Below are 24,855 nucleotides of genomic sequence, written 5' to 3'. Positions count from 1 at the left end.
GTGTAACAACAACTATTTCTCTTCACAAGCAGCAGAGACATAATTCCTCCTGAGGCTATGGCAATGTTCTCCTGGCTCGCCTCTAGCCCCTCCTTAATAGTGGCACACCTGGCTTAAATGCAAGCAACCCTCTCACTCTCGGCAGAAGAGATACTCCAGGTATGTATGTGGCTTGGCCCCTTTTCATGTGCTTAAAACATGCCAAATTGTATTCTTACATTTTCTAATTGAGATTCTCTTGATGCTTCTGTCACGGACACTCCTTATGTTTCCAGGGATTAAATTCCTATACTGAGTCACATCGTGGTACAAACCATCCTGAGTTTTCGGTAATGTCTTGTTTGCGCTTTTCCCAGATCAATAAAAATCTTAAATGAAATTCCCATCCCTGCAGTACTTCATTAGCTACCTTTCTCCAGCTTATCAAGCTGCTGCCTATCTTTATTCTTTGCTTGAAATTCCTCTACCTATTTTTGGTCCATGTGACCGTGTTCATGTGCCAACCAATTTGAATTAATGTCAAGAGTATGATTTCATGAGACATTGTACTACTTTGCTAAAAATCCAATTATTCTGCATCTGCTGCATTCTTTTCATTCAGTACTTTTGTAAATCTATCAAAAAGGCAATCAAGTCTAACTGGCAGTATTCATTCTATATAACCCACGCTGACGACCGTGTGCAGTCCCGCTGTTCTCCAGGGCTGAGAATACATTACAAGAAAGAGCCCATTGTTACGATTTGTACTTTTCGCACCACAGCGTCCTCTTTTCCAAATATTAGCAGTTATAAAAAGCACCGGTTCCTGACCTTTGTAGTCAAGGCTCAGCTGAGAACGCTGTCAACAGCATGTGCTTCACTGTGGCCATTACGAGTTGTCATCCTGCCCAGGCTGCTGCCTTCTCCTGCCTGGCAGCTCCAGCCAGCTCTGCTAGCCCTGCAGCTGAGACTGCAGCCGACTGATAGCTGCTGACCAGCCCAGAGGTGACCGGGGAGATCCCCGCACCTGGATTCCCAGTATCCCAGCTGCAGGGTGAGGGTGCAGGCTGCTGAGCTAGCTCTCCGTGGCGAGAGCCCAGATCAAACAGAGGACATTTGCTTGGGCTCTGCACCTGACTTCACTCGAGTGCCCACATGCCTCAAGGCTGAGACCTTCTGCACCCTGAGTATGGAAAAAGACGCTCAGTGGATATGACATACACATTTTATGCTCAGAAAGGATAATATCTAGAGCGTGATGGGACAAGTGCCAGTCAGCATGTAGGGACGCAAAAAGCTGGCCAAGATGTTCTTTGGCAGAAGGTCTGCAGAGCGCGCAGGATATAGAAGAGGAAGAACTTAGCGTATCTTGGCTAGCATTAAGCATTTCATGGAAGCCTTGGACATTAGGATCGTAGCTGCAGTTAATTTCTCACTAGTGAAGTGACGATTCAGAACTGAATCACAGAATCATAGAATAGTTTGGGTTGGAAGCAACCTTAAAATCATCTATTTCCAACCCCCCTGCCATGGGCAGGGAAACCTTCCACTACATCAGGTTGCTCAAAGCCCCATCCAACCTGGCCTGGAACACTTCCAGGGAAGGGCATCCACAACTTCTTTGGGCAACCTGTTCCAGTGTCTCACCATCCTCACTGTAAAGAATTTCTTCCCAGTATCTAATCTAAATCTATCTTCTTTCAGTTTAAAACCATTATCTCTCATCCTATCACTACACCTCCTGATAAGGAGTCCCTCGCCATCTTTCCTGTAGGCCCCCTTTAAGTACTGGAAGGCGGCTATAAGGTCTCACTAGAGCCTTCTCTTCTCTATGCCGGAATGTACTCTCCTCCCATGGGGAGGAATCAAATAACTGCTCCTTAGCTATGTTGGTAAGGTGTCTTCATCAATCAGAGCCTAAATAATATTTTTTCAGGCACAGAAAACCATGGAGAAATAGGACTAGAAGGTACTTTAGGAGGTTTTTCTCCTGCCTGCCTCAGGTATCAGTGCTACCTGTGCCATTTCTCCCAGATGTTTTCTAACGTGTTTCTATGCCTTATGATGAGGGAGATTTTGTCACCCCCTCAGGCGCTCCATCCCAGTGTTTCACTGCTCTTTTTTTTTTTTCCTCCCTTAATAGCTAACCTGCAATGTTCATCACTGTATTTCAGGCCTATCATCTCTTGTCATGTCCAGCATGAGCACATAGCACAGGTTATTTTTTTCCTTATAATTAGCCAAGCAAACATATGACCTAAACGAGCACATCACTAAACCCACTTATTTTCTAAACAAAATATAAAGGACAAATATTAGTCACTATTTAAACACTTTCCTTTTGACACTAATTCCAAGTCCTCCACTAACAGAAATTAATATCTCTCTTATTCTTAAGAAGTTGAACAATTGCCGCCCAAGATCAAAACATGGCAGTTTAGAGGTGCTTGTAAAAGTTTAGTGCCTATTCCCACACAGTGTCTCAAGATTCATGCGAGATAATCAAGTAAGATTTTTACTTAAAAAATGGCTTTTCATTTTCCAGTGACTAGACAAATGAAATGTTTACACTGAAGGCTCCATCCCAATCCCTATGGAAGTTTGTTTATACTAATTTAATACCATCCAACTATGTAAAGAGTATAAAAGCCAAGACAAAAAAAAAAACTCATAAAAGGCTTTTATTTTTAATACATCAAACTAAGCATGGGTTTTATGCCACAAACATTTAGCTTTATTAGAATTATTAATATGCTTATAACAAGAAAATACCCAAGAGGAAAAGATTAATTCATGTATTCAGCAGAGCCTAACTGCAGATACTGTACTGTACTTGAAGAACCAAGTGGCATTTGCTTTAGGACTGCTATAAGCACTTCTGGTGTGTATCTAATCACTTTTAGTACTAATCTGACATTCTCATTTGAGAAAATTTCAATCTACCGTTGTGGTACTTAGGTATGAAGTTTTTGCACCACTTCCATTTGGCTACCTTCCCAAAACACTGGATTGGGAAACATTTTGGTGGTAACAAACTTCATACTCACCTTTGCTCCATATGCTTAGCAGTGCCCCTGAACTGCTCCAAGACCTAGTGAAATCTTTGGGGGTCTTCCCATTAATTTCAGTAGCATTTGGATCAGATCATATCCATCGCATCATATCGTCTGTGTACATCAGTGTTGTCTCCAATTTACAAGCTCTCTCCAGGCATAATCATATCATTTATTCTGCTTAAGGCAAAAGTCATGAATCCTAAGCTCACGGTAATAACATAACATAAACCAGGAACCTGGAGAGATGTTAACAGCTCAGGGGAGCAATGTACACAAATACTTTGCAATGGAACCTGCCTTTCTCTCGATTCCCTCAATTTCCACTACTGTTAAATTGAGTCCAAATTACTCTTCTCAAAAATCCTTGCCTAATCAGGCAAAACATTAGGTACTAGTTAGGAATGCCACGGTAAACTACAAAGCAGCGTCCCTTTTCCTGTGCATAAACATTAACAGCCAGAGGGAAGGAATTGAAAAAGATACTTTCCATGATTTTACTTTGGTAGCTTTCTTATTTTTATTTCTTATACATTGCCTATTTCATATTTATGATGCTTTGAACAAAAAAGAAGTTGTAAAGAGACACAGCTGGAAAATACTAAAGAATGCCAACATTGAAAGGCAAAAGAAAATGATCAGCCAGCTGTATTTTCACTAAGATGGTATTTGTGACTCAAAATATAAAACTGCTTACTAAAATACATATACTGGTAAATCTACTGTATTCATATAAACTCCGCCTTGCTGTGGTATAATACCAAAGAGTATTCTGGATTAAATCAGTACTGAATTGCTAACAGTTATTTAAAGACGACAGTCGGGTATCTAGTTAAGTACTCATGTCAGGGCATGCTACAATTAAGTACGTGCATGTGGTAACCTTGTGTAGAGTACTACTCTTGCAGGACAAACCTGAGCGACTGATGAAAGGAATTAATTACTCGCAAAGTCATTTTGATGTATAAGTTTGTTGCTTGTAGCAGCAAAAATGCCACACACCTTTTATCGCTGCATGTATTACTGAAATCTGCAGATAAAGGCCACCTTCGTGTACAGGCTTTATGTTGCTGCTTATCAGCGTGCTGTCTGAGCATCTTCCAGGGAAAATCAGCTGGGGAGGAGTCCCTTGTGAATTCTGTGGATATGCATACGGCAGTGAAACTGTAACCCCTAATAAAAGAAGGTGGTGGGTTGTTGATGGCCCTGTAGAACAAATTTTAATTTGTTCTGACCAAGCATGTTGCAGAAACCAGGGAGTTGAAGGCAATGTAAAACACACTGGGTCAAATTATCAGTGCGGTTCCAGCCCAGAGTCTGCAGGAACAGGTATTTCTGCTCGCTATCCTCTTAACCCCATGATCCGCTGCTAGGACAGCACAGTACTCTGCAGCCCTCGTGTGAAAGGACATGCTCAACGTCTGGATAGACATCCCAGCAGAGAGTTAAACGCTTGAGCTAGCAACCTGTAATAGGATCATTAGAGGTTTAGAGGAGCTGCAGAATGGGAAGAATAATGAATAAATGAAAGACTGAAAAGATTTCTTTATCGTTGGCTAAAAGCAGTACCTGCAGAAAATTCAATGAAGAGACAAAAATGGAGTGGTAAGATGAAGCTAAAAGGCCTTCAGAAAGGGACGTGGTGTGAATAACAATGTAGAAGTGTAAATACTTTAAAAAATTGAACCAAACGAGAGGTTCTCTTAAAATTGGCTGTCTCCCGTGCAGTTTTGATGTAAGGAAAACTGCAGTGCCCCTAAAAAATTTAGTTCTATAACCAGATTACATCTCCAATTAAGGAACGTTAGAAAACAGTCTTTCCTGGAAGTCTTGCATTTTCTTCTGTGGGAAACTGTGTGTGAGCAGCATGACTAATGAGGACAGTAATACCAACTCCAACTTCTACCAAAGTTATTTTTCCTTTTCTGTCACCTTTGCCTTAAGAGGAATAGCTTTCTTATCTGTCTATTATTTGTGTGGGATTTTCTGCCCAGGAAATCTACAACCTTCCAGACTCTGTAATATGCTTATCATTTCAGCTCTTTAGTTCTAGCTGCAGTATTAACTAGGGGCTCTGTCACTTGCACTTAAATGCCCAGTAATGAGTACCAGCAAAACAGATAGAGAGGTTACCATGTCAAGCAGCAATACACAGTTTTCTGCACTGTCCTGCTGTTAAGCGAAGACTCCACATACAGCTCGCTCTTGGTTTAGCTCAAAATGCTACCCTATTCTTTACAGACCATCACTGTCAAATGCCTCTTGCTGCTCCTGGTGTGTACAACCAGAGAGCACAACAAGCACCGCAGCCCAGGCTCCAAGCAAACTCATATTTCATGTACAACCGGTATGTTTGAACTGACTGAGCCAGATCCTGCTTGGAGAGAAGTTGACAGGAGCTTTGCCAGGATCCGAGTAAGTGGAGACCTGGCACTGACAAAATTTCCTTAATCTTTACCACGTTTGCCAACAGTTTGTCCTCTGTCAGATAGGTTAAGATAATTCTTTTTGCAAATACTTTAAGCTCAGCCGCTGCCAAAGGTTTTCTTCAACTCTAGCCTGCTGTTCTCATCGTGACCCCTGTGCTAACATGAATACTTGAGAAGCTGTAAGGCAACCCAAACCGAGGAACTGCTCCTGCGTAAGGCCAGCACAGCAAAAACCTGTGTGTGGGGCACAGCCTTTGCCTGACCCGGGGCACCGCGTGGCAGCGCCCGGGTCCCGGCCAAGGCCCGGGGTGGCTGCGGTAGTGCACAGGGCACGTCACAGGAGTGGGAGTGAAAGCGCAAGAGCAAGGAACCAGGATGGTTTCTCATCAGCAACCCTAACAGCTTTTACCTCCTTAGAGCATTCACGAAACTCCAGCTTGCATTTACTTCCAACATTTCAATTCTTTGAATATATTTTCCCCAATTACACTTGCCGATGTAGGATTAGAAAGGAAGAATTTTTTCTCCTAGCCTGGGACACAAGGACCACTGACGCAGTAAAGGCAGCAGTTGCAGGATAACATGGTATGTGATAGCAATAAAGATAAACGTTTCAGAACTACATATTTTACTGACAGACTACTGCAATTTTCTCTCGCCTACATGTGAAGATTAATTGCTTACAGCAAGTTACATTTCTCCTACATTCACCAGTAATGTGAATTACTGATAATTAATTACAGTACGTACCAGTACCAGGTACTTATCTTCCCTACATTTTCTAGTACATTTCCCAATTTGTTCATTTGCCCAAAGTACAGCATTCCATAAGCAGAGCAATCACAACTTGCCCAAGCTTAAATCACAACCCTAAAGAGACAACATACAATCTTCAAACGTTCTTTGCACAAAAAATTATTTATCTGTCCAAAATCCTTTCTGAAGCTGGATCCCATTACAATGACAATCGCCCACACTGCTAAGAAAGTATTTGCAACATGCTCTTCTCCCATGACACTTCATTCCTAAAGATCATTGTGGCTCCTTTCAAATTAAAGATCTGTTAAACTATTTGGACTAAAATTAGGAATCTGTGTCTACAAATCTAGCACCTCTTTAAAGCTAGACAGAAATAACTTTTGAATGAAATGTCGGCATTAAGTATTTTAAAGCATAAACGTTTTCTTAGGCCTGTTACAAAAAATGTTAGATAAAAAGGCATGAACAACAACAGCTTAATCCAGCCCATGCATCACACCCCCCTTCTGGAATGGGCATGACTCCACTAATTACAACCTCGAAGAAATTATCATTATGGGAACAGACAGGTACCCCAGGCAGTACCAAGACACTTCATCCGAATGCATGCTCCTCCCGCCAGCCCGTGCCTTGGTGGCCCCCTTCCATCGACCTACCCCACGGGGAGCGGCGGCGCTGGAGTGACTGAGGCGTTGAATAATCTCCACTGTCAACGTAGGACGCGACAGAATGAGCAGACTCCCCGGACGGTGTTAACAAACCCGCTAAGGAGACAAATGCCTTCAGCTGCACTTTCACACTCTGGAATTGGTTTCAGTATAAAACAAAATCTCACTTGTAAAAAGCCTAATCTGTAAAAGGAGTACTGATGCTTAACCTTAGAGCGCTGAATTCTCACATTCCTCTTGACAAATAGTGGAAGCCTCTGTCCTGCGTGTACGGCTTTTCCCCCCACTCTATCGTTTCTGGAACATTCAAAACACTCCAGGCAGCACTTTCAAATAAACCAGCTCCATTATAAAAAAAGACATTTTACCTGTTCAATTGGCCAGAGAACACACACCTTACAAAAAACGCACTGATTTTTCACACATGCAGCAAAGAATACTGAATATTCATTCACTTCTTTTTAGGGGTCTGAAATTTATTGGAGTAATTGAAGTGGGTGAAGGTTTTGATTTGCGAGCAGACCATGGCCTTCGTCTAAAATGCTGTACAACACATGACAGCCTCAAGCAAAACATCTGATACAACCCCCCTTGAACTACCACTTCCCCATATTATTTTTAAATTTTAGAGGACTTCTAAAGTTTATATAGAAACAAACATTAAATTCCCTTCATCATCCTCTGTTCTACTACTGACAAATGCTCAGTATTTCACCAGTTTATTCCAAAGCCCAGTCCATACTTTATCTGAGGTTACTGTGAGGAAGAAGTGGGAATGATGACCCCTGAGTCTTTGTCTGCTACCCAAACCTCTCATGAGCTTGTCCCAGGAACATATGAAGCAAAGGCAACCATGGTAGGCTTCACCATATAGACTTCTGTGAATTTCTTTCAGTTGCTAACAATTTAGCTGAAGCAACCTTTTTTCACATGGATTTCTGTAAGATGATGGAAAACTACTGATACCAGTAGCAAAGTCCTAATTTGGAGTCCTAATCATCAATAGCGAGGCCTCAGCTGCCACGGCAGGTCTTCAGCCTGTGAGCAGATCACCTTGCCTATTTAGCGCTGCACCTCTTGTAGCTGTGATTGCTCCTGCTCCTCCTGGCAAGAAGATGTTAGAAACAGCTGCTACTCCTTCTTCTGCTGCTTTCCCTCAGTGGGAGGAAGGCAGAGAGGGTTGCCAGAAATGTAATGGCTTAGCTGGAGACAGCTATTTTTACACGAAAGCACAGCCATGCAGCCCAGTCTTGCAAGCTGCTACTGCTTGCACATACGGAAATATAGATGAACACTAATCCTTGTAGGGTAAGGACCCGGGGTACTGCCTTTCACATCATGAACCACCTTGGAGGTAAATAACACTTTATGCACTTTGATTTCATTCAGCTGCAATACAAAAGAAGACCTAATTGGTCTCTATTCCCAAGTAACAAGTGATAGGACGAGATGAAATGTCCTCAAGTTGCGCCAGGGGCAGTTTAGATCGGATATTAGGAAAAATTTCTTCACCAAAAGGGTTGTCAAGCATTGGAACAGGCTGCCCAGGGAAGTGGTGGAGTCACCATCTCTGGAGGTATTTAAAAGATGTGTAGACGTGGCACTTAGGGACATGGTTTAGTGGTGGACTTGGCAGTGTTAGGTTTATGGTTGGACTCAATGACCTTAAAGGTCTCTTCCAACCTAAATGATTCTATGATTATAATCCAATCACTAATGAGGTCCAGAGGTGTATTTTCACTATCGACAGCAAGTTACATCAAGTCCAAACAAGCAGATACCTGGAACTAAGGATGCAGCTCTACAGTCACTTTAAGCCCATATCATCATTTTTTGAGCTGTCATCAGAAGAAAGTCTTGCCCTCTACTTTGTGCTGCGTTTCCACTCGTATGAGGCAGATCAGGTAGCAGATCTGACTGAAAATTCACTTGGTTTTTCTTCTGGCTGAGTTAGTTTTAATCTGGAGCACTTTTCTAGTGTCACCTACTGTGTAGCTGTATAAAAACGTACGTCAGGAAAGAGGAGGTGGTGAAGGAGAGAGGGCAGGGGCCCTTTCAGCAACAGTTTGCCTTCTGTTGCTCTGAAAGAGTTTTTACAGTAGTTACTCAAAACTGCCCAGACTGAAAAATGACATCCAACCCAAAGCACAACAGAAAACACAATCTGTTAGGACATACATGGTACCAGTACAAACCCCTCTGAAGTCTTTGAGAGCACTTTGAGAGATACAAAAGACCATTGCTCCTCAACTGCAACAACTGTAAGTAAAACTGAACACAATTTTGAAATTGTGTTTTTCCTTGTACAAAAAAAATTCTCCTGATTTCCTAGAGAATGTAGCATGATTTTCAACTGTCATGATTGCTTTATTACACTACAGTCACGTAATAAGATTTACAGTCATCCCAATGATGGTCCAGTATTTTCTCGATATAAAAGAAACTCTTCCAGAATACCATCTGGATCATTCTCCTGCCTACACAAAAACACCTACACAAAAAAGTCTGTCACACTGCACTATGTTTATTTCTTATTGTGCCTCAAATAAAGTCGAAATTCACTTTCTTGTGCCTGTTACAGCATTGAAAATCAACCAGTGTCCCATCACAGGAATCAACTGAACGAGCATGAAACCTGTCTCAATAGCATCCACTTCTCTTGCATATTACAATACCATCCAATTGAACCAAAACCTATTGTCATCAGTGGATGACATTTTGAAATAAAACTTGAATGGAGGACTTGTTGCTGTGCCATTCACCAAAGGACTTCCCTGCGGCACTATGCCTTCCCTAAAAAATGTCATTGTTAATGGAATTAATTTGTTACAGAGGATGAATAGGTTTACATGTCAGGTCAGTTACTCAAGCAATTATTATTACTGAGAAATCCAAACCAGTACAAAATCAGCCAATGCAGATATGTGAACCCAACAGATAATTATGCTAGAAATGTCCTAGAGTGATGAGGATACACGCAAAAAAGCTGATCTCTTTTCATGCTCAATATTACTATACGACAGTAAATTCACTCCCTGCTTCCCAAATACAAACCAGCTCTAGCTCCCAACTAGCTAGCCAGCTCACTGAACACTAAAATCATCAGTCACACTGCAGAAGTACGCTTACAAATGTCAGTAAGTTAATTCAGCACAAACACTGGACTCAAAAAAAAAGTTCTGTTTGACAGTTCTTACTGCCTTACCACCTGGGAAATGAAAATATCCACATGTCACTGCTTACAAGACTGTTTCTCATATGTAAAAGAATTTCTAACTTTACATCTTCGGATGGCTGCTAACTGCATGAAACTCTCAATTTATCACCATATAAATAAGTCCTAGTCCATGCAGTGCTATGAGATACGGGCGCGTGAGAGAAGGAGATCAAGGAAAGCCCACTTCAAATGAGAAGAGCGAGAAGAAAGGGAGGCAAACACATTAATATCCCAATTTCAGACCCACGAGAAGAAAGGGAAGAAAACACACAATATCCCAATTTGAGACCCATCCACCAAAGACTTGGCAGAAAAGAGGAGCTTTGGACTGTGAATGGAAAGATAACAAACTTGAGCTGTGGTGAAGGGTCAGTGGGAACCAGTTTCATAATCTTACTGTGGAATATGCTTGAGTATGCTCGGACAAAGAAACACAACTTGTGAACAATTTTAGGTGCAGTTCCTAAGTTAGACGGTGTATATCTATATTTACACAGTGAAAACATTTGCATTTGGTACTTATTAGAAGGCTTTCTTCATAAGCTCCAGTCAAATATTAGTTTGGAGCCAAGATCACATTAACAGGATAGAAACTTTTCAGTGGGATAGTAATACTTAATGAAGTATAGAAAAACAGGAACAGGTCTTTAGACAAAACACTTTTTTCTCTCAGATTTGATAGAAAGACCGGTATTAATTGCCAAAATTTTAAACTGAATACTTACCTTTTCAACCGGGGTATTTTCTTCACTCGTTACACTCGCTTTTCTTGATTCGTTTTTTGTTCTGCTCAGCCTCCGGGACACTTTTTCTCTAAGCAAAGTGGCATATCCAATGTGTTCATAGATGGGGTTTGTTGTCATTTTGGAAATATACTCAGAAGCCTTTGTTTCTATATACAATGTAATCAAGCCATCTGTAACCAGATCATGGATTGATTCGAATCTTTTCTCTCCAACAAAGTGCTTTCCATCATAGAACAATCTGTAGTTTAAGGTCTGATTACCAAATCTGCAAATACCAGAAAAAAAGGAGGGAGAGAAGAAAGAGAGAGATGGAAGAGTGAGAGAAAGAATTCATACTGGCAAAACACTCAGGAGGTAATTTCAGTGACGAGTCTGTATGTCTAGATTACATATGGAATATGCACGTGGCTGCAACTGGATCTTTGTGGAGAGACCAACTCAAGTTCAAACCCAAACTTAACTGCATCACATGGACTGGGCTACAGAACCAAGGCCAAGTCTCCACAACAAGCTATGTGACCCAGACGTACATGGTTTAAATCTAAATCCTAAAGGGACTACCACAGCGATCGGAAAGGCATGTTTGCATTGACAAGATCTTACGCTGGGATGCATAATTGTGTTAAGGGCTCTTCCATCCCCAAACATTTCTGAGATGCAGAAAGCGGATGCTTAACCACCATGGGCATATTTACAGTCAATGAAGAGAGATGGGCATCTCTAGCAAGTAATTCAAATCCTAAGGGTCTGAATCACGCAGCAATCCAGGGAGACCAAGCTCCTAATAGAGGGGCCCAATTAAACACCCAAAGTTCTGTGGGATAAATCTGGCCCTATTTATGGCAGGTGTAATCTATGGGGGTTTTTTAAAGTGTTTTAAAAAGCAAAGTGCTGTAGCAGTACATTCAGTTTATAACGCCGAGGTTGGAATCCCATTCTTGATTAAAGGATTCACAGATATGACATTGGGTTAAATGGTCCTTACATTGCATCAAATATGCATGTCTCTGCATGCTTTGTTGAGCATTCAAATCAAACTGTTTAAGTCTCTTATTTTTTCGCCCACATTTTTCATGTGACTTCCCAATTTATAATCAAATTCAGTTTTTGATTCTACAAATAATTATCCAGATGGATTAAGAAATCATGCTGTTGAATCAAAACAACAGACACTTTACCATAATCCCCATCCGTTAGTAGTTCTTTTTATTCTTTATTTTGAAATGTCTCTCCAAAACCCTAAAAAATTACATTTGTTCTTTTTCAGCTGACAAAAGTTGCTTTTAATTTACAGCACTTTTTAGTTGGCATGACTCACCAGCTTTTCCAGCTCTACCATCTGCACATCAATACAAATTCTGAGGATGATTTCAGCACCGTATCACAGCTACTTGGGGTAACTCCTTAAAGGATTTTTCCTTCTGGCTTACCAGCAGAAGGGTAAAAATGCACACTTTTATTTTATGTGTATCTCACAGAAGTAGTAATGCTATAAAAATGGCAAAATATTGCCAAGGAGTTTGTTTTATCAAAACCAAACAGAATATCTTGTCCTCTTGCCGCTAACCCACAGCAGCTTTAAGACTGTTGCGTGGGCAGGTTTTGAATGGCACAGCTAAGCCAGGAGCGGCCGTATTTGCAAGGAAGGGCACTTGTGAGGGGCAGCGAGGTTGTAGCTTGGGCTCCCACTGAATTTTTCATCCAGTTGAATAGCAGGCTCTTACTTCTTTGAGCAGCAGCAGCATCCCACGCTTCACACTGTATTTCTACAGCAAGCTTGAATTCCAGTTAGGGAAGAAAACCGAAGTCCAGTATGCTGCCTTTGACAGCTGGTCAGCCACTGGACTTCATGATTTTCCAGGTTCATCCAGGGTTGTTATCGCCGATGATTGCCGATGTTTGTGTACAACACATCACTGAGCTCAGAGGACAACCTGGCTGTGTCCTCTGGTGGGACACTCCCCTGTTCTGTACTCACTCACATCTCTTACAGAGTTTTCAAGGAGAAGCTCCATCTTTACAACACTCAACTCTAGGTAGCAAAAATTTTGAAAACGGGCACAGTCTGCTTCTGAAAAGGGACTTCCTAGCCAAGTGCTGAAGGAGTGACTGAATTGCTGCAGTACTGTGATGGTCAAACTGCTGACAAGAGGGTGTAAAAATCACTCTGACACCATGAAGTCTGTTAAGTAACGGTGAACATAGACTTCACTCAAAAGGGACTGATGTAATCCCCTCCATTAAACACATTTACATTTGAACTATAAGCCTCTATTCAAACAGCATTTACCTGAGAGCAAGAGTATAGCAGCCGGGTTGCCGCTGGCTTTCTCTAAGAATATATGCTCCTTCTACGCCAGCAAGTATTTCATCTGCTTGCTCCCGAGAAATGATCCCATGAAACCTAAGGGAAGACATTTCAGTGACTTACAGAACAATCCGACCAGAAACACCTCCTCCTCCACCTCAGAAACCATTTGAAAACTTCTGCACTGCAGAGCATCGTGATCTAAGCCATCACGACAGCATCCAAGCATCTAAAAGTGGCAGGACAGTCAACCCAGCCTGGGCAAGTCCAGCATAGAGGCAAAACATAAATTACACTGTATATGCAGTTTCACTCAGTATAGCGCTCAACCACACCCAAAGATTATTTTCTGTAAATGCCCATCTTTTCACAATTTTTCTCCTCTACCAGTCTATGCCCCTCTTCCTTGTTTCCTTTCTAGAGGCCTTAAAACAGAATTGAAAACTAGGCACAAAGGCATTACTTTTTTTAAATGGAGATGACTTAAAATTAAAATGAGAGGTCATTCTTATTATCAGTTTGCTTTATTTTCATATTAACATTGCTTCCTCGAATTTGTAAGGTAAACTGACACAAAGAATGGCAACAATTGTTCAAAATTCTATTCTGCATATATTAATGTAGAAGATACAGAGTAGCCTTGAGAAAAATACTGTTTTCTTTATTTCAATGAGTTCCTCATTCAGTGTTGGAAAAAAGCAATATTTCTCTGATTCTTTTGTCATTGCTATTTTAAGAAAGAAAGAGGCCTTAGGATGCACAATTAATCTTGTGATAATCAATATTTAGCAGTGACCTTTCCGTAAGTACAAATGCAGTCTTTACAGCAGTTTGAGTCTTAACACCTAAGCACATTTTGCTAGCTGATAAGTCTCCAAGGGTCTCCTCAGAGGTTTTGAAAGTTTCTATTTTTGCTGCTGTCTGAAAAAAGGCACTAAAATGTACTGGACTTCAGCATTTTCTCTTTTCTGACAATACATATGAAGTGGCACATTTCTAACACTGCCTCTGGCTCAGTAATGAAAGAGAAGAAAAACACATTGGATGTAAATGCAACTGTTGTTCCGTTCTCTTTATGTTGTCTTTTCACAACTAATACATACTGGAAATATTAGGTTTAGGTGATCTTTCCAGAGTGACTTTCTATTCAAAATGATGTAAATTGATTCATACTTTCCATCTGTACTGGTGGGGGACACGCTCATTTACTGCCACATCCAAATTGAAACGAGCATCTCCTAGATGACATAATTTAAGCATGTCTTTACCAGTAAACTCACGGCAATTCGTAACTCTAGTTAAAAATAATAAGCATAAGCTATTTGCCACCAGAAGCTCATTATAAAATACAGCAGGCTTTAGGTTAGATATTAGGAAAAAAGCTCTCCTGGTGATCAATTTAAGAAATCACTGGGACAGGATACTTGAGGCACCTGTGAAATATCTTTAAGCGTGGGTGGTAAGCACTGGGTAATCAAACCTTTCTCATGGATATTTTTGGCACATTTTTATAAGGGCATAAAACCAGCTTGTACACGGTACAAGATCCTCTGAACTCAGATGGCTGCTTCTGACAGCAGCCGAGAAGAAATGCTTACGGAAGGAGTACAGGAAGCAGTGACATATTTCTTTCACTTCACATCCCTGTCCGTCCACCGTTGCTTTAGCCAGAAGTTGTGTCCGATCAGCTGTGACCTTACCCTTCATGAATCTGAGAATCTCACTTGTAAACCCTTTAATATCTTTATGGTTTTGGCCTCTGCAGCACCCTGTGGCAATGAACTTGAGAGGGACACTGTGCATGTCCCTCTCCTGGACGCCCACTGAGGAAGACCTGTTTGTTCTCCTCCTATTGTAGGAGCTGCATCCCTTTGCTCCACCGTTGTTGCACTTTGCTGTACCTTTCATTTCTTCTATGACCTTTCAAAAAAGGAGGGATGAGGAAGGGGTAGAAAGGGACCAGAACTACATGCAGTATTTAAAGTGCACCCACATCATAGATTTATATAGTAATATAATTTTTCCCTAGAAAGCCCTGATTCTCTTTCCAAGCACTACTGAGCACTGAGTCAATTGCTTTTATAGGACTGTGCCAGTGGTTCTGAAATCTTCTTTCTGAATGATAATAACTAATGAGATCTTGCCTGGGCGGGTTCACCCAGGTGACTTCTTACAGTTCCTGCCAGCCCCATCACTCCACAAACCCAGAGTATGTCAACAGCCAGGCAGGTTCCTGGATAAGAGATTGCAGTAATGGTTTTACAAGTCCTACTGTAGAAAGCGTGACGGGTGACTCGGGTAGGTACTGTATTTGGCTCTGTTGTACTCTAGTGCCTGGATCTGAATTCCCTGTTGTCAAAGATAACACTTAAAAAATGAAACTTCAGTAATCAAGGGCAAAGCTACTGGCTCTTGAGGTTTTTGATGGTAGAAAAAGATCATTAAATACAGATTATATGTTTGGGATGGAAGAAAAAATAAAACATGGGATCTAAGTAATTTAGCTAGCGGTAAGGGCTAGGTCCTCAGCAGATTACTCTAGTAAAGGCCAAATGCCAGATCTGGGTGGTTGCTGCAGTGGCTGCGCCCTTCAACTTCACCTGCCCCAATCTCCACGCCAATGCAAGATCCAGCCCCTTTCAAGTTCATTATTGGCAAGAAGACTGCTGAGCACAAAGGAATTATACCCTAGTGGTCCGTTATTTTCCTCACAACAAAAATACACCTCTTCTTTGGGTATTTCAGACCTCGTAACTTTAGCAGGGAGAACAGCATTTGCACATGCAGTAGTATACACGCATACTTCCACAACCATGTAGGGTGGTGAAAGTATAGGAACATATACAAAAAGGCAGTAAGAGAGGCAAGCTGCTTCTCTCCTCCCCAGGCCGTTGCAGGACCACTGGGAGGTTAAAGCGACAACCAAAATAAAAGGAAGAAATACTCCAGACAAAACTTTTTTCCCAAACTGTCCCAAGAAAAGCAAAATAAACATGCAGGCTCACACAGCAGCACAGTCCGTGGATTGTGAGTAGCAGTATACTGGACTGTAACATAGCTAAACTATTAGGCTTTCAATATATTTAGCTCCCAGTTGAAATGAAAAGTAAAATAAAATATTTTATCAGACCTCCATTGTGGTTTTTTTTTTTTCATTCTAGAACAACTACTTTTGGATACACCCAACAGGTACTTAAAAGAGGAAAATACTTACTCTCTTCCATAATACTTTGGTCTGTTCTCCACCTAAATTTCGAAAGAAAGGAAAAAAAACATTAAAAACATACTCAATTTTAGATAAACTAAATAAAAATAAATTATGCTTGATTATTAATGGGGACTACTGCACCCATCTAAGTGATGAAATTCTGCAGATTCAAAACTGTGACTGGAACATGACTACACAGAAGAACAGAAAAATGAAAACAGAAGAAGTGGTTTTATTGATGGATTTCTGGGAGGAATAACAGATATTAATGGTGAAAAGAATAGACATAATTGCTTAAAAAATACATGTAATTGTATAAAATCTGATCAAATGGATAAAGAATAGTTTGCTGCTGTTTTGCCAATCTACTATTTATACTATAAAATAAGACTATTTTTGTTATACACTCTTTAGCTTCTTAAAAACATTTTTTGCCTATATACGGCAACTAACTGAAGATAAAAAAAATTAATATTCTTGGGAGAAACAAGGTTTCTGGATTTAGATCTAGTCTTAAATTCCTTGAAGTCTCAAGACCTCGCGGGCCTGATCCAAAGTACACTGAAAGTTGCTGGAAGGACTCCCAATTATTTTAAAGAGCTCTGAACCGAGTTTTAGGAATGTCGTGTTCTTATCCAGAAACTCGAGATACGTCTGGCACTTTGACTCGTTTCTCAGACCCCAATCTTTTGGCAAGTTGGCAGAGAGGAAGCTCCCCAGCCCCCGATTTCATCTCCCAGGCCGGGGGCAGGCGGTGCCAGCAGGGGGCACGGCTCCCCCGGCTTTCGCACCGGGGCTGGCCCAGGGCTACCTTACCGTGCACGCTGACTTGTTCCGTTATTACATATCCAACTATTACACGTGAATTTTCGAATTTTAAGATGTATTCACATATATGCATTCGTTTAAGTGTCTTTACAAAGGGATGCTCTCTCTCCAGCTATGGCGCTTATCAATAGTGTCATCTTACCAGCCAGCATTTTCATGAATAAGCATGACAGAACTTAATACAAGACACACAAAAAGTCTCCTGATTATTAAAAAAAAAAAAATCTGAGCGAGTGCATACCTGAGTAAAGCTGCCCGTATCAAAGGAATTAGTGCTTCATACATAGCGACACACACGTAAAAAAATTGTGGTTTCAAGACTGTTTCACCCTTTAGGATCCTTTAGGAAAACAGGACTGTTTTCATCATTTTATCTGACTGGAAACAAGGACCTTTGTTCTTGTTTTGATTATACCTCATTATTTCACTCATAAAAACTTTAAATTGATGAAGGTTTTTCATTTCTGAATAGTAAATGCATAAATGTGACATTTTTGATTCAATAATCTACACACCACACACTAAACCGAAGGAGCTGACTTTCTACCCTGCAGTCGCTAAGGCTACAATACAGCGCAAGATGAACGAAAGTCTCTACAAGATAATGAGAATCTTCAATGGAAGACCTATGGGAGTTCAATCAAGTCCTTACCGCACTTCTTTCCCAGCTCGGCATTTCTTTTCTAGCACAGCATTAACAATAGCAGTATCATACCCTTGAAACTCCTGCCCAGGAATAATACCTTGATGCAAACATTTTTGAGCTCTGAGGGGCAGGAATAAGAGGAAAAAGCAAACACAGAAGTGAAGAGAGAGCAAAATCAGAGGAATTGCCAAGTGCAGGAGCTGTGTTTCTATGCGCATATATGGTAACTCAGAGAAGAAAGTGTATGAATTCAATTTTTTTTAACTTTATATATCATAAGTAAACAAAAAATCAAGAAAAAGCCATATTACCTCAGAAAGGAGGTTGTTCATATGTTCATCTAGCACTACATAACTGTATTATCTTGGAACGGTGCTGCCTTCTTGTCATCCTTATAGACCTTAATGACCCCCCAAAGCACATATTTAGCAGAGAACTTAATTAAAAAATAGGTATCAGAAGCTGGGTTAGGTGAGATCACCACATGCAATCTTCTCTTTCATGGAAACAAAGGCCACTCAGTACATAAAAATAGTGGCAAGGAACAAACAGATAAACTTTCATTCCCACAGAAAGCCAAATAAAACCTTTATACCACAGAAGGTAAAGCATGACTTTCACCTAGGATTCAGAATTTGCTTCTTTTTAAAAATATAGATTTGCCTTGATTGTATGTACACACAGAATAAAACCGAAAACTCTCCATCTACTTCAGAAAGATAAAAGTACTAGCAAAAGTACTAGCACTAGTACTAGTAAAAGTACTAGCACTCACCCTCAAAATTACACAAGTAAGCACAAGTCCTCCCACAAATATAACTATATATAAAAAGTATAAAAGCAATCTGGAAATAACTCCTTGAGCAAATGGAGGCACATTTTGTATCCCTCTCACAACACCATTTATGCAAAAATACAAATTTATCTGTGAAATTTTTATCATTTAACCAGCAACTGAATGAACTGCCCTGGACACTGCGGTTTCCATTTCTCCTACTGTTCATGAGCTAAAAGATTTGTTCTTCTGAGAATCCACACAAAGATCATCAAATCCTATATTCTTCCCCCTCCTCCATTAAACAGAAACTTTCACTCCAACATCTTTTAGCATCCATGTGTCTAAAATGGTCACAACTTCAGCACTTGGCTTTCGGCAAGAAAGATATTGTAGTATTCTCTGAATTGAAGCGCCAGATCTGCCAGACCATCCAGGTGCCCCAGAATCTAAAAATCCTCTTCTGTGCTCACCGCAACCTTCAGCCTGAAATAACCATTTTGCTGCTAACCAACTTCACTGCTAGGAACAAACACAAGGAAACAAAGTTACAGCAAGATAAAAGATGAAAATAACATCAGGGTCTCTAGATCAAAACTCGAATGTTGGACTGAACTTGGAAATAAACTGAAAGCCTGCACGATTGATGGAGCAGAGGCTTAAAAGTATCAAAGGAGTCAGAAGGTCTGTTTTGCACCAACCACAGACTCTGTACAAACTTCAAGGGAAATTCTATATATCCCAGAAGGCAAAGGTGACCGAAATTCAGTTGGGATTAGCTTTCCCGCTCCTGCTATAAATGGGCTTGCACACACAAAGTCAGGCAGATCTGCTTAAGAGAATTCTTAGTGGTGGAAAGAACAGAAAATCCGCAGGTACAAAAGTGACTGTTTCCTGGTGGAAGGAGCCCAGAATAATCAGCCTTATTCTGAGGACACATACACTCAGGTTTTTTTCATAGGTAATGGCTACAAAGAACACTTTCATCACTTTCTGTATAGCCCTCACAGTTTCCTTGTTGAAATAAGGGCCACCTTTCCCAGGTGACCAGTTGGTTTTATCCATCACTCTGCCCCATCTCCCTAGACATTGAGCAAGGGGAGAGATCAGAGGGTTTGAATCATTTAGGACTTTAATGCTAATAGACAAAAACCAAGTACAAAACTGAGGAAAATTACGTAAGGTAAACGATAGGTCTTCAGTAGTGAAAATATATTTTGCCTTAAAGAGCTCCACAGTTTGCTCTTACTTCTCCCATACAGAGGATAAATTAAATGGGTTCTCCTTCTCCACTAAAAGTAAGTGGGGGCTTTCAATTCAAATGTGAGATAGTAATTTTCTGGCTTAGAAAAAGGTATTATTGCCAATCTCAAACCAAAAATGTTGTTGCAGAGCAGGCATTTCTGGCCGTTGTTCCAGAAACCATGGGGAAAATGCTGAAAATTACTACTGGAATTCATAGTTGTATAAATTACGAATCGGCAGTGAATGCCAAAATTGTTTAAAACTAAAGTCAAGTTGATCAGGAAATAAGATGTATGGTGAAACAGCCTAAATCACTACTAATCCAGCACTCTTACAAAGCCAGCAACATTCAATGACATCTCATCTTGAAGCATGCTCAAAGAGAAATGAAACCCAGCACAGCTCTCCTGGCACTCTCCAATGGCCTTTGGAAGCTCATGTTTGAGAGACTCTGCATACTCCAGCCTTGACTCCCAGCCTGCCAAACCTGATTGCCTCTCCCCACCCCAAAAAAAACCCTGACTTGTACACTTAGTCTAGTTTTACAAGTTTTTTTTACAATGTTACAGCATATTCTTCAAGGTGTGGAGTTAGTTGTACTGGGGTTTGAAGTCAACACGGAGAAGGAAATAAGCCTTCTTCAAAAAAATACACTAGCTATCTAAGCTAATTCAATATATTACGTTTACATAATTTTGAAGTTTACTGAATTTTAATGTCCTGGGATTTGTGGCTCCTCTTTTGGCCAGGATGGTTTAGCCCTGGCATGACATACTCCTGCTAATGTACAGATTATTGTATTAAAACCCTACACCACTCTGCAAGATAACTCATCACAAAACTACTGGGAATCATGCAGGCAGGAGGTGAGCATCCCCTAATGTGATAGATTTTCATTGCAAGCATTGACATCCAAGCCACACTGCACTGAAGATTTGAAGATACCCTGAAGAATTCTTTCTGCATAAGAACTACCACAGAAATAAGATAACCCTAATTTCAGAAAAATTTAATTTCTCTTCAGCTTCATTGCACAAGACATATTTCCTTATCCAGTGGCCAAAGCTGAAATCTAGAAATGTTGGAATGAAAATTTAGAAATCCCTCTAGGACAGTAATCTGTCTGTAATTCAGAAGGGCCAGCACAGCATAACATTTTATATCTACCTATTTCAACAACTGCCTTAATACTAATACATCCATGAAGACAATATAAAAGGGGAAGGGAAACAATAAGGTGGGTAGCTGCACTTCGCTCTCTGTTCTTCTCTCTAGTACACAGAAAGAGCAGAGAAACAAAATTCAAGAGTTAATAACGTCTGTGCGTTCACTCAGAGCAGGCAGTAAGGCGTTTTCCCAAAGGAAGTTTAATCTGATATATTTTCTGTTTGGAACAATCCTAATTATTTTTCAATAATTCCAGTTGACTAGATATAAATATGTTTTTCAGCTCAGTTTGACATAAAGAGAAATAGAAGAGTTGGAAGAGAAGCTTTCAAGACAAGCCCAGTAAAAACAGACTGTACAGAAAAGTAGTTTATTGTCTGAATTGTGCAGCTCTTGGCAGAATTGTCATAAGCCAACTGCAAACTTTAGCCTTACAATCAACAACCAAAAAGGACTAAGGAAGATTGTAAGCCCCCATTAAAGGGAATGAGGTAAAAAACTGTGTTGTATTTCATTATTTCTATAATATAATTTTTTTGCCTCCAAATTTTTCTTAAAAGAAATTTCTACTTAGATCAATTAGCATGTCTAACTTTCCCTCCAAATAGGACAAATTATTTCATGACAATGATTCTTAAGCAATATAAATTGGGAGAACATTCTTTTTGAAGGGAAGTATTTATCTACCTTTTTACCACTTTCTTACTATTACCTTATCAGGCTCTCTGGCACCAATGTTTTCAAAGAGAAGCAACCTTGGTTTTGCAAAAAGTATGATATCATAAAGCCTGTTGCTAATTTTGTTAGTAGGAGTAGCAGCAACGTAACATCTGTAATCCCTGGGCCAAGGACAGGCCAATTATAGACACTTACTATGTACATACGTAATGAAAAGATGGTCTTCTCCCCTAAGATTGTCAGTCAATGGCATTCAGCATGACTGATGGGACAGGCTTCATATGACAAGCCTAACCAGCACACGTAACTTCATGAGTATCTTCACGTACTTTGGCTGTTGGATGAGGGAGGAGCAAAGACATTCCTCAGACAGAAACTAGCAATGCACAAACCCCCAGAACATATTGCACCTGTGCTGTCCATGTTTCCGAGGCTCTCCAGAAAGGTGACGTGAATAGTTTTGGAAGTCTGCATCTGCTTTTGTCATTCGGTCACAGAGCCACGGGAATGCCAGCGTTACGGCCACTCGATGGATACACACTCAGCCACATGATGGCGAGAGACTACGGTGCCTCCAGGACAAGAGAGTAGCTGGGAGCAAGATATCAAAATTATTCAAAATACCAAAGGGGCAATGACTAGACAGGTCTCCGCAGAAAAGGATCCTGGCATCGTTACAGATCATAAAATGAACATGAATCACTGATGCTGGCTGTTGCAAAAACTGCCAAAGCCAGAATGCCATAGCGGGATATAAAACCAAGAGTGCAGCCAACAGGACACCTTAGAGTAATCCTCTCCTTGCGATGTCCACTCGGAAAGCCTCTAGCTGGAATATCAAGTGTGGGTTTGGGCACCACGTTTCAAGAAAGACTGGAGCAAATAATCGGAGTGAGCAGGGATTTAGAAAATGTGAAAGACGTGAAGAGATTGGCCTAAAGAAGAGAAGACAGAGAGGGGCTGTAGCAGACAGGTACGAAGAAGGCCACTTTCAAGAGGCAATAAAAGAATTTGTTCTCTGTGTGCTTGCTAGACATGACAAGAAGTAATAGGCTTAAACTGCAAAAAAGGAGACAGAGCTTAGATCTTAGGAAAGTGTTAAAAACAATTAAACACTAAGTAAATAAGCAGAGGTGGTCATGAAATCTTCAAGGTTTAAGAAGAGGATATGCAAACATCTCATCTTGATGCAGGGATGACAACCTCTCGAGTTTCTTCCAGCCCTGAGATACCATGATCCAGCCTATTCCTCACCTCTGCCCAGACTGCTCTCAAAAGATAGGGATTAGCAGGGAGCAGACTGAATAGATTGTGTAAATCACATATAAAACCCCAACAATACCATGTCTCTGCCCACCTCTCTGAGGCTCTCAGGAGGGAAGGCAGGCGGCAGAAGGCAGTGGATTGAGTAAACTGTTCTAGAGGAGAAAGCCAAACCTTCAAGTGATAAACTGGTCGCCGCTTACCTAACTAACAAAAATCAGCTGAAATTTATCAGCATAGCAAAGTGCCAAATTGTGTCTGGTACCTTCTAACAAAATACTCTGTGGTAAAATTTACAGCGCTGGGGAGAAGGTAGGAGGGGAGCTCTTCAGTACTAGGAAGAATATAAAAAGAAAGACAAAAGTGAAGAACACAAAGAATGCTTTTATTAACTGCTGCTCAAAGCTGGACAACTTCTCTGCTCTGATGGCATGCTGTAACCTACGGAGAAGGTAAGATGTCTAACGACCCTTCCACAGAAGGATAACGCACCGCGAAGAAACGCAGGAAGCTCAGCAGCTCTGACTGTTACTGTGGCACTTACTGCAGGCCAATTTCCACCCTATCAAGGTTATTTCTATCATTTTTAAAGACAAAGAATTTAAAAAGAATTGGGTTGGTTTGTTTGCTTACTTGCTTGTACCAAACTTTCAAAAGAGCTGCGTCCTTTATGAGGGTATTTTTAACTTTGGTTTGTTTCCTATCTATGACCTTGAGCAAACTCTCCAGAAGCCAATAATCAATATACCAGACAAAACACTATAAACTCCAGACGGTAACAAAAATGTCCCCCAACACAGACATCTGCTATTGCTACCAAACCAGAATATATTTCTGTATATATTCAGTTCTAACAGAAAATGGCAAGATTGAACAAGAAAAGAAAACGCAAATATTTTCTGACCTAGTAAAGAAAATAATGTACTCCTGAACATGAGCTAAAACAAACTGAAATAAATCTTAATCAAGGAGGCTGCTGCTAAATAGTCAGGGGAGACAGGGTCAAGTTCAAACAACTTCAACAGCAAAAGCAGGAGTCATCTATTTCATAATGCAGCTTCCATTCACACAGTAAGGGCATCATTAAATGTAAGAAGGAATAGCAATGTTACCTTGAATGCAAGATGAAAAATTTGAATATAGTATTTAAACTGTGCTCCCTTTTTTTCAAGAATGATGTGTTGAGTCATTTAAATGGGAGGAAAAATATCCCCAGCAGCAGCAGATAAACGCAGGAAGCTGTATCAACGCTCTAAATGCTGCTTGCAATTCTGTAACCAGTGAGAAGCACCAAACCATTCCTGTGACACATGCCACAACAGCCCACAGTACATCTGCACAAATCTACCGGTGTTATGTCACCCACCCTACTGCATCCCCAAAAGCCATGCTTCCTAACCAGCTCACTGCTACTGTTTGATGTAAACATGTAGCCCTTCGGCAAGGTGCCTAGTGAACGCGCTTGCGACGTGCCAAACGAACGTTTATAGCTGATCTGCTGGAGACTGGTTATAAATTCGAGTATGGGCTGGAGGCGTGGAAGGAAAATCAGGAAACGACTCATCAGAACTGGAAGTGGATGGGGTAGGTGGAAAATGAGGAGGAGGGGCCCTTAGACAAGCCCCTGCGCAGGATCGTGGGGTGTGAGACGCACTGTCACTTCATTACACCGGGAGAACATCTGTGCGTGGGGACAGGGGAAGGATGAAAGCAAAAATCCAAGGAGAAATAATAATACTCATCCAGTTAATCTCCTGTCATTGATTTTATGAATACTTCTGCTCTGTACGTGGCAACAGCAGACATTTCTCTTAAGTCAGGCTATCTGCAAAGTCTGAACAGGAATAAGGGAGCTTAGATAGTGCTAACTACTTTTCCCAAGTCTG

General features: G+C 40.8%; 1 protein-coding gene across 1 annotated transcript in view; it reads right to left on the bottom strand.

The window, feature by feature from the left end:
- LOC104078120 (beta-chimaerin-like) overlaps positions 1 to 24,855 on the bottom strand; it is a gene marked incomplete at its 5' end in the record, with an annotated part of 57,687 nt that overhangs the window by 17,581 nt on the left and 15,251 nt on the right. Inside the window, 3 exons of the mRNA XM_009579643.1 lie at positions 10,831 to 11,116; positions 13,142 to 13,255; positions 16,374 to 16,405. Of these exons, the coding sequence (XP_009577938.1) occupies positions 10,831 to 11,116; positions 13,142 to 13,255; positions 16,374 to 16,405 (432 nt within the window). The remainder of the gene's footprint in view (positions 1 to 10,830; positions 11,117 to 13,141; positions 13,256 to 16,373; positions 16,406 to 24,855) is intronic.

This window comes from Fulmarus glacialis, unplaced genomic scaffold, assembly GCF_000690835.1.
Source record: "Fulmarus glacialis isolate BGI_N327 unplaced genomic scaffold, ASM69083v1 scaffold5266, whole genome shotgun sequence".
Lineage (NCBI taxonomy): Eukaryota > Metazoa > Chordata > Aves > Procellariiformes > Procellariidae > Fulmarus > Fulmarus glacialis.
This window is presented reverse-complemented; position numbering and strand designations above follow the sequence as displayed.